Here is an 11,647-nt window from a genome sequence, read left to right as displayed (position 1 = left end):
TGAGGATGGCTTTAGGGGAAATAAGACAGGTGCAAGTGCACAAAGAAATTATCTTTGTTTTCAAGGTGGATTTTTTTCTAATTCTTTACCCATTTCGAATTCACTCAAGCAGTGAAGGTATAACATAGAACATTAGTAATAGGAAAAGATTTTAAAAAATCTGAAATTGAATTCACTTTCTGATGAGTTACCAGATAATGTCACACACACACACACACACACACACACACACACACACACACACACACACACACACACACACACACACACACATACTGCAACAAGGCCTAAATAAGATCTGGGAATGGAGTAAAAGTGGGAAATGGAATTTAATGTGAACAAAAGCCATGTCATGGAAATGGGAAAGAGTGAAAGACGACCCGTGGGAATCTATAAGATGGGAGATGGAGTAGAACTGGAGAAAGTAAAAAGGAAAAGGACTTAGGAGTGACGATGGAAGAAAACAATCAACCAGTAAGCCATATTGATAGAATTTTTAGAGAAACATATAATTTGCTAAGGAATATTGGAGTAGCATTTCACTACATGGACAAAGAAATGATGAAGAAATTGATAAGTACTATAATAAGACCCAGATTGGAATATGCAGGAGTAGTGTGGACCCCTCATAAAAAGAAACACATAAGGAAGTTGGAGAGACTACAAAATATGGCTACAAGAATGGTTCCAGAATTTGAAGGGATGACATATGAGGAGAGACTAAAGGCTATGGATCTACCAACCCTGGAACAAAGAAGGGAGAGAGGAGATCTGATACAAATTTATAAATTGATCAACGGAATGGACCAAGTGGATAATGAGAAACTGATCCTGAGAGAAGAATATGACATCCGAAGCACAAGATCGCATAGTAAAAAGCTGAGAAAACGAAGATGTCTGAGAGATGTTAAAAAATATAGTTTCCCGCAAAGATGTATTGAGACGTGGAACAGTTTAAATGAAGAAGTAGTGTCTGCAACGAGTGTGCATACTATAAAGTAAGATTGGATAAGTGTAGATATGGAGACGGGGCCACACGAGCATAAAGCCCAGGCCCTGTAAAACTACAACTAGGTAAATACACACCGAAAGGCAGCGACGTCATTGAAAAAAGTATTACGCTGTCTATCCAATAAAATCTCATTTTCTATGAACATGTACTCGAAGAAAATTTGTATTTCATCGTACACTATGGTATACTCCGCGTTTTTCTTTTTTTTTTTTTTCATCTTTTATCTTATGTTTGCCGAGTAATATCACCTACATGATTCATGCATAAATAAATATAATACTCAAAGTTCAGAATACAATATGATATGATGAAAAAAAATAATGTAAGGAAGCAAACTATTTTTTTTTTAACAAGTGGGTAAGACGCCTGAATGACAGAACACATCCAACTTCATAAATGTTTTACAAAGAAACAAAATGTTAAGTTTCCACTCTGTCTCTTGAATCCCTAAATAGCATTCAACTCTTAATTAAACACGCTTAATATCGACAAATCCTAAATAAAAAGTTTTTCTATACCTACACATAATCCCATGGGAACAGACTGAGTAGGTGCATTAAAATTATATGTCATAACGCCAGTTCAGGTGAAGATGAACACCACACCATATGAAATTCCAAATTATTCAAAATAACAAAACACATACAGATAAGTGCATTTAACATGAATCACATCCTAATAACAAGGAACATTTTGCCTACCTCTCTCTCTCTCTCTCTCTCTCTCTCTCTCTCTCTCTCTCTCTCTCTCTCTCTCTCTCTCTCTCTCTCTCTCTCGTGAGTGACAATTAAGTTGCGTAGCACGGTGATTGGCTGCGGTAGGAATGCTTTTGGGGAGCCTCAGTGGTCTAATAGTAGCGGAGTTCCCAGCCTTTTGTCAAACTCTACTTCCAGCCCATCAGTAGCTATAAGAAAACCAACTTAATCTCTGCCATTGCTCATACGTAAAGCATTGTGCAATACTAAGAGAAAACAACATTTAGCAGGCTCTCAATCCATGACTGATAGCTATAATAGGACCACATTCTCAAGTAAGGTTCATGGGAATTCTATGAACTTTGTGTGGATCAAAGGATTACAAGTGGGTAGATACTGGCTATCCTATAACACCTACACTAAAAAATATAAGTATTAAGAAAAATAAAGTTATACTTTCCTTGATATGCATCTTCTTTCTGATTTACATAGTTGAATCTTTGAAGATTATAGGTAAAAGCAATTGGAAAAAGTTACGTATACCTTAAAATACTCATATATATAATAGGCCATAATACTGTTCATAATGACAATTTATTTTTACTCACCTTTAATTTCAGACCATTGGAATAGAGCTAGTTACTATTCTTCTTGATTTCTTTTTACTAAGAAACAAATGATAAGATTTATAATTTTTTGACAAAGACCACGTATATATATATATATATATATATATATATATATATATATATATATATATATATATATATATATATATAATGCAATATCACAAGCAAGATTTGCCAGTGTGAATATGTTCCAGAATTACGTATTTGGTCATATGATAAAGGTTATTTCAAGATTACCTTCTTCATAAGTCTAACCCTGAAAAATTAACACAAAACTGTAAGCATAAATATCATCTCTAATTTGAAGAGAGGTGGATGCAATTTTTGTCTCCTTGTCTCAACTAATAACTCATATTCAAAAGATATGAGGAGTCTGGCAACCAGTGGAAGCACGGTGCAGCTCGCTCTTGGATACTTATTCTATGGACTTTCCTGAATCCTGATCAGTTTTACAACGCAGACTTTTATGGTAGACCGCAGTAAGGTAATGGGGTCTACGGCAACACTGGACATAACACCAGATGATGGATGAAAGGTATCCACACGCCCAACAACAAAGCACTGTATGACTACTGCTACACCACTAACAATGCAGTTGAGTCTTGTTGTGGACCAACGCAATGGTGGCGCCTTGCCCTCAACACACCGTGAAATTTAAAGTCATTTGAAATGTTGTATATAAAGATCGTTTTGACTAAAACCAAATTGTGGAAAGGTGGTGTACACTACAGGAGGGTTAGAAACAACATGTAGCCGGCATTGGCACCAGGTACCAATTGCTTTTACTTCTTTTAGCCTCAGAATGACCTATGCGCACTGCGCACACTCTGCAACATTGCCACAGCCCGCAGGCTGTTTACATTTGTTTACCACAAATTTACTTAATCTACCAGTTCCCTTAACGATCGTGACACAACTGTGCCTCGACACAGGAGCTATTCCACACTTGGAGACACACCTCCTGGAGGAACAAATATGGAGGAAGAGGTGAGGCAGAGATCATCACTGTCGACCACCAACTATTACTACTCGCCTCAGTGCACCTTAGTCCTGCATCGCTTCATATAGCCATCACCTGCAGTATCAACCAGGCATTCACATTATAACACTTACCACAACGCTAGCGTCTCGCCTTCAGGATAGTGTTCCCGAGGAGCAGTGAAGTACACGTGTAAATCTCCATTTTCGATGGGCAACTGATGTGCATCACGTGACGTTACGTCAAAGCTTAGTCATGTCATGTGTTTCACTAAATCACCCGATTACATTTTTTTTGTTTTATCTTTAACTTCAATACTATTATATATATATATATATATATATATATATATATATATATATATATATATATATATATATATATATATATATATATATATATGTGTGTGTGTGTGTGTGTGTGTGTGTGTGTGTGTGTGTGTGTGTGTTTACCTACCGTAGTTGTATTTATTATTTACCTAATTGTAACTTGCATGTTACAGGGTTCGAGCGGGGCTCATAGTGATCTGTCTCCATAACTAAAGGCGGGTTCACACGTGCCAATTTCCTACTGAAATTGCAAGTCGGAAGAATTTTCGACTGAATATCGGTGCCTAGCGACTGGAGAAACCACGTAAAACAAGACAACATGTTGGTCTTATTCAGTCCAAGGTAGATCCTATACCTACCTTGGTTCAGTCGATTTGTGACTTTATTTACGCTGTGACGTCACGAAGTAAGCTTTGAAAATGTGGTCTCGATGTTTAAAAAAAATAATGTTAGAGTTGGTGAGGGAAAAAGAACACATCTGAGATCCCAAAAATTAATTATACGGTGAAAAAAAAATAAATAAATAAAAAAAAGCTTGCGCAAATCATCGTTCGACAAAATAGCTATGTACGTACAAGAACTGTTTCCCTCAATGCAGGGTGTTGTTGGAGGTGAGGATTGAAGACCTGTCAGGATTTAATTTGACTGCAATTGCTTAAAATCAGTGTGTAGTAGATATTCCTTTCTTTCCTTCTATTTAGCCAGGGACAGGCATTTTCTTTACTGTTGACTCTTCCGGTACGCCAAAAGAAGAGCAATCACCGGGTAGCTGTTTGTTTACATTCATTTCCCGCCAAGGCGCCAACTAGTCTAGCGACTTTCAATTTCAGTCGCAAATTGGTACGTGTGAAACTGCTTTAATTCTAGGCAAATTTTCCTTAAATTTGTGCACACTTTCTGCTGTTACAATCTCATCATTCAAACTGTTCCAGATTTCCACAGTCCTATGTGGAAAACTATACTTTAATGTTTCTCAAACATTGACTTTTACTGATCTTAGAATGCCCGTTTGTCCGTCTATCTCCATCTTCAATCAGTGATACTACGTCTTCTCCATCTATTATCTTTTTCATACTGTTCACTGTCTTGTACTACATATTATTAGAACTCTCTCCTGTCTATCCTTCAAACTTGGTAGCTCCATTTCCTTTAGTCAATCTTCGTAGGTATGGTCCTTTCCTTCTGGCACCATATCTTTGTGGCTATCCTTTGGATTTTTTCAAGTTTTACTAATGTCCTTTTGAATGTGTGGTGGCCACACCATTGCTGCATATTCAAGTCTAGATCTTATCATAGTGGTTATGATCTTTTTCATCATACTTTTATCCATGTAAGTGAATGCTACTCTGATTACAGAATCTTATATGTTGAAGCAAATAACCCATTTATGTGCCTTTTTTGGGTCAGGATGTCTTATAATATAATCACTCCAAGGTCCTGCTCTTCCATGTTTTTTTTCAGTATAGCCACTTCTCCCATTTTGTGCTCCCATGTAGGCCTTCTATTACTTTTACCCATTTCCATCACATGACATTTTTTGGCATTAAATTCTAATTTCCACTTCTGGCTCCATTCCCAGATCTTATTGATATCTCTCTGCATTTCCATACATTCTTCATTGTTCCTTATTACTCTCAAGAGTTTTCCATCATCAGCAAACAAATTTATGTAGCTACTTTGATTCTCCTGTATATCATTAATATTAGGAATATATATTTGATACATTATTGGTGTTAGCAGTGACCCTTGTGGTATGGCACTAGTTACTGTGCTCTAACTTGATGGGGTATCTCTTATCACCGTCCCCATCTCTCTTTCTGCTAAGTAGTCCCTCATCGTGTGTGTGTATTTACCTAGTTGTAGTTTTACAGGGCCTGGGCTTTATGCTCGTGTGGCCCCGTCTCCATATCTACACTTATCCAATTTTTCTTTAAAACTATGTACACTCGTTGCTGACACCACTTCCTCACTCAAACTGTTCCACGTCTCAACGCATCTTTGTGGGAAACTATATTTTTTACCATCTCTCAGACATCTTCCCTTTCTCATCTTTTTACTATGCGATCTTGTGCTTCGAATGTCATATTCTTCTCTCAGGATCAGTTTCTCATTATCCACTTGGTCCATTCCGTTGATCAATTTATAAACTTGTATCAGATCCCTCTCTCCTTCTCTGTTCCAGGGTTGGTAGATCCATAGCCTTTAGTCTCTCCTCATATGTCATCCCTTCAAATTCTGGAACCATTCTTGTAGCCATTTTTTGTAGTCTCTCCAACTTCCTTATGTGTTTCTTTTTATGAGGGGTCCACACTACTCCTGCATATTCCAATCTGGGTCTTATTATAGTACTTATCAATTTCTTCATCATTTCTTTGTCCATGTAGTGAAATGCTACTCCAATATTCCTTAGCAAATTATATGTCTCTCTGAAAATTCTATCAATATGGCTTACTGGTTGATTGTTTTCTTCCATCGTCACTCCTAAGTCCTTTTCCTTTTTTACTTTCTCCAGTTCTACTCCATCTCCCATCTTATAGATTCCCATGGGTCATTTTTCACTCTTTCCCATTTCCATGACATGGCTTTTGTCCACATTGAATTCCATTTCCCACTTTTTACTCCATTCCCAGATCTTATTTAGGTCTTCCTGCAGTATTTCACAATCCCTTTTTTTTTGTTGTTTTATAACTCTGCACAGTTTCGTATCATCCGCAAACAGATTTATGTAGCTGTTCACTCCTTCTGGCATGTCGTTATATATATATATATATATATATATATATATATATATATATATATATATATATATATATATATATATATATATATATATATATATATATATATATATATATATATATATATATATATATATATATATATATATATATATATATATCCCTAATACTCTTTTTTTTTTTCCAAAAACATATTTTTCTGTGTTACATGGTGCCAACAAGCCTATTTACCATGCAAAAGAAGAAATTTTCATTGTATGTTATTACAAAACATAGAGCCAGAATACCACAAGAACATAACATTTAGCAGCGTACAATATTCCAATTGTTTGACTCATAAATACCTTTTTGCCACAATACCCTTTTATTGTTTCCCTATTTTTATACAGTATTTGATACAAATTTAGTCTATTTTCCCATACACAGTGATTCCATATAATGTATTCACATATACACACACTTAACTCAAATTGCATACAGAAAGATGCCTTCTGTATCACCTGAATGCTCCTGAAACCAAACACGTATATGTAGTAATAAGTTTTCCTCAACACCTCAAAGCAGCACTGATCCCCACTAATACTGTCATGGGTTGAGATAAGGTCTGACCTTACCTGAAGTACTTCACGCAGCCAAAGGTTTTACCAAATTGTTTGAAGGCATAATCATTTGATATACACTTCTTTTTCTTCATTCAACTTCACTTTTAATAATCCAGGAAGTGCAGTGAATATATACTACCACCCCTCACAATCAATAAATCTTTCGAGCATACACAAACATACAAAATTAGGTGCACATGAGAGTAATGTCTGTACAATTATTGTCCTTATGATCCCCATTATCATTTAAGATGTGCTTGATGTGTCAGGCAGGGTTAGCAAGTGACAGAAAACCATGGATAATGGCTAACAGGTTCTAGGGAGCCTCAAAAAGACAAGATATGATTGTTGTCTTATCATAACCAAACAATACTAACAAAGAATCTTGCTGAGACACTCATGCACTGCTGATACTCAGTATGTAGTCAAAAGGATAATCATCCAATATCAGCAGTCTAGGAATAATAGCTATCACAAGTTAGAGTCTCTACAAGTCCATGATAAATATGACATCCTGATGATTTTGGACTCATGCTTACTATCACTCATCAATCCTCCAGGCAAGTCTGGAACTGTCACAACAAGGTAAATCAACTACACACCCAAGATCTTCCATCCTAGACTGGGCCACTACAAAGTAGCCAGGAGGAAGAAGAATCCCCAGATTTCTTGTCACTTTTACAGAGGAATGCAAGGACAAAACTCAAAAAACTATGGTGATGCAACACCAACTCATATTTCATGCAACTAGTCTTATAAAATAAAGCAACAATTGACAGACTTTTTTGTACACTTCACCTACAGTTCTCTTATGTGACTTTTGGGAACCAAAATAATTCAATAATCAAAAGCTGCATTTGATGCCAGTATAACTTTAATCACACTAGCTTCTTATGCTATGGTGAGGAGTTCCTGGTTGCAAACATGAGGTTGAAGCAAGGCAGCATGCAAGTTTGACACGCATACTTGGATGATCATTATATTTCTCAACAGAAAAATTCTGTATATATGCATAGTATATAATAACATACACATGTATTTCTAAATATACTGTATCACTTCCTGACAACATTCAGTTTTGTAAATTACAATACAGATGCTACTGTTTAGCTGGTCATAGTGTTTGAGTGTCAAGTGTTCAAAGATTCCACAGGTGATATCACAGATTTAGTGAGGTTTACCACCATTGCATCATTTACTCCTCACTGAAGGTCTCAACTATTAGTACTATACTCAGGCCTGTAGTTACAAAGTAGTTGTAGTAGTTAGTGGTAGTTATAGTAACAGTAGTGCTGTAGTAGAGACAGTAGTTACTATATGATGATGGCTGCTGTTTGTGGCAGCTTCAGTATCTAATATTATGTTGGTTAACTGACTTTTTCCTTCACAGGGCTGGGACCTCAAAAGGGAACTTCTACAGACAAAGGCAGCACAAGGCAACAAACATAATATATGAGGTGGGTGGCTAACTGAGGAGAGGATTTATGGGCATGCTTAAATCCATCAAGCTGCCATCAGTTCATTGGGACTCCCACTTGTTGCTGTGATAGTTGTTACTTCTAATAGCAGCAATTATACTTTGTTGCAAAGAAAATAGTCATAAACTTCATAACCTTGAATGGAAGAATGCCTGTTTATAAATGATTTTTCTTTTTCTTGTGACTACACAAGTAGTCACAAATGCTACCCAAGTGGTGAGGATGTCCAATGGCATATTAACCCTAATATTACCAAACATGCAGTGGCCTTCCTTTCTTTTCTGTTGAGGCAGTCCATCTAACAACATAGCATGTGCATATCTATAAAGCAGACAGCTCATTATGTAAACTTTTGAATATACTGTAATTATATACAATATATTATATAAAATTTCATAACAATATTAAAAAGTAAAATAACAATGTTTCATTATGATATTACTGATTTGAAATAATATGATCCTTGGTTTCTATAACCATGCATAGCAAGTTTTCATTATTAAAGAATGAAAATATTATTCAAAATAGAAACTCTAATATCAACATAACATTAAAATGCAGTAATGCTAAAGCAATTCTGAAACCTAACTTCCACCTTTGGTTAAATGTCCCACAGGCTCACTGTTATGTTAGGAAATTCAGGAAAGATGTGACTTAAACATTCACCACATACTGCTTACAGAATATTGTCAATAAATCATAGGTACAGACATATTCATTGTACCACAGTAAAAAATATAATGTTATAAATTTCAGCATAGGGTTTCTTGCAGGTAAAGTGTACTCCTCAGATTACTGTACATGATCTAAGTATGTATTTCCTACACAATTTTGTAAAGCTCAGTATTTTAAATCATAAATGTTTACGACATGCTGAACCTTAGTGAGAAGTAGAAATTCTATACAAATTTTCCACAATTAGAACAAACTTAGAACATTATTTGGACACATATTTAGAATTTGCCTTTAATGATCTTACTAGATAATACACTTTGACCTTACCTGTCTTATTACTATTTCAAAACATTACAATGAAGGTATTTTGATTAGCAAAAAATTACCAGTATTACAATATACTGTATATGAAATGTAATTCAAATAATCCCTAAAAAATCATTAACACACTGTATGCAAGATACCTGGATAGTTTCACAGATCCCATTTAAATAAGAATTAGTAACATTATAATTCAATAGTATGTAATGATGAATACACGAAAAAGTAACCAAATAAACCTGTATTCATTACTTTATGTTTATAACTAAGAAGACTACAGCCTTTCACATAGCAAGGTGTAAGAAATAAACAGCACAGAGATCTTTTTCCCATACACCGAATGCTTCAGCAGTTCAGCTGTTTTACAACCAAAACCCAATCACTTTAAAACAGATGGAAAAAAAAAATTTCATACAAGGATATATATATATATATATATATATATATATATATATATATATATATATATATATATATATATATATATATATATATATAGATAGATAGATAGATAGATAGATAGATAGATAGATAGATAGATAGATAGATAAAAAGAAATGTCACCATGCATGTTCAGGACTAAAAATAAAATGCATGAGACCTTAAGTGTTAATCCCACACGCAGGACTATGATCGTCAAGCTATGCAACTATGGGTATAAAACCAGATCTGATAGCTACTGTGGCTAGCAAAACCTTTGTACTTTATACATATATATATATATATATATATATATATATATATATATATATATATATATATATATATATATATATATATATATATATATATATATATATATATATATATATATATACTTTAATGCTTTTGGACTAGTTTGGCACTCACGTACACTTTATAAAAGAAATTTACCAATTTTATATGATTCTCACTTTTGAAGCATTAGCATTATTAAATAAAATAAATGCTTGTCATTACATACAACCTCACATTGAAACTTTCCTTACAGTTCAGCAATTTTCAATTCATGTCATGAAATTCTATACAATACAAACACAATATTGTTAGCTCATCAGGCACCATCACCAGCACATTCATTTACCAAATCTTTTTTTGTATATCAACCATACATACAGTAATCCATAACAGTAATGTTACATTTCAAGCAATGTAACTATTCCTAATATAGCTTCAGATTCTGTCTGTTTGTAAAGTAATTTTGGTTTTAATCTTAAAAACATCTGGAATTCAATACAGATCATTTCATATTTGTGTATAAACACTTATGCATGCTGCATATACATAATCCAGTATTTCAATATTTGACTAACTTCTTCTTTAGTTTTCCCTGAAGTGATTTTCCTGAGGAACATGCTGCATCATCTTAACACTTGTGTAACATCTTTCTAGATCCATTTTTTTCCAGTATAGTAATTACTTCTGTAATCAAGAAGAATTTCTCCCTGTTATCTTATTCTTCATCTTTATGGTTACAAATACTGTAACAGTTTGCTTTATGTGTGTATTTCAATTTCAAATTGTAATATATATTATCTTGGCTAAAAGTATTTATAAATAAGACCTACAAATACTAAAAAATGTGTTTCTAACCCATTGTGTTCAAATGCATGTTATTAAATAACATTTGTATCAGTATCTCCTCTTACATTCTTTAGTATATTTATTGTTTAATATTTCAACCTGCAAAAAGAATATAAAATTGTTCACTCATGAGATGAAATGTATACTAAAGTCCTACAAGTTAAAGCTGCATGAAGATATATTGGATGGATGTTCTCTAATATAAGAATACAGAATTAAAAAAATTTAGGCTTTAAACAAATGTATAATTATCACTTTAATATCATTAAAGGGATGTCTCACTAGCAGTAGAGATCATCTGTGTTTGCCTTGAGCACGTTTCTCCTTCATATACAGATATCTTCTGCTTCAAGACACGAACCTGAAAAACAAAGACACTTGCAGTATTGTGCATCACATTACTAAAAAAAAAAAAAAAAAAAAAAAAATATGGATGAGGCATGAAAGATAATGTTATTGAATAGTGCCATAATAGGAACATTAATCTATATTTATAGAATAAAATGCATATAAGTTGGCATACTGGCTGTCACAAAACAAAAATCAGGTAATTCTGCCAGCCAAAGATGCTGATTCGTAACATTATAATCAAGAGTACTTTAGGGAATCATGGAACACTCATACAG

The 11,647-nt window shown here is 34.1% G+C and overlaps 1 protein-coding gene across 5 annotated transcripts in view; it reads right to left on the bottom strand.

Moving 5' to 3' along the window:
• Nucleotides 1-6,727: 6,727 nt before the first annotated feature.
• The window catches only part of LOC123499620 (colorectal mutant cancer protein-like), a 68,281-nt gene continuing 63,361 nt past the window's right edge, over nt 6,728-11,647 (bottom strand). For all 5 annotated transcript variants that reach the window (XM_045247908.1, XM_045247909.1, XM_045247910.1 and 2 more), the window contains one exon: nt 6,728-11,382. In XM_045247908.1, coding sequence (XP_045103843.1) covers nt 11,287-11,382 — 96 coding nt within the window. In that variant the 3' untranslated portion in view covers nt 6,728-11,286. The remainder of the gene's footprint in view (nt 11,383-11,647) is intronic.

Source organism: Portunus trituberculatus, chromosome 50 (genome assembly GCF_017591435.1).
Source record: "Portunus trituberculatus isolate SZX2019 chromosome 50, ASM1759143v1, whole genome shotgun sequence".
In the NCBI taxonomy this organism is placed as follows: Eukaryota; Metazoa; Arthropoda; class Malacostraca; order Decapoda; family Portunidae; genus Portunus; species Portunus trituberculatus.
This window is presented reverse-complemented; position numbering and strand designations above follow the sequence as displayed.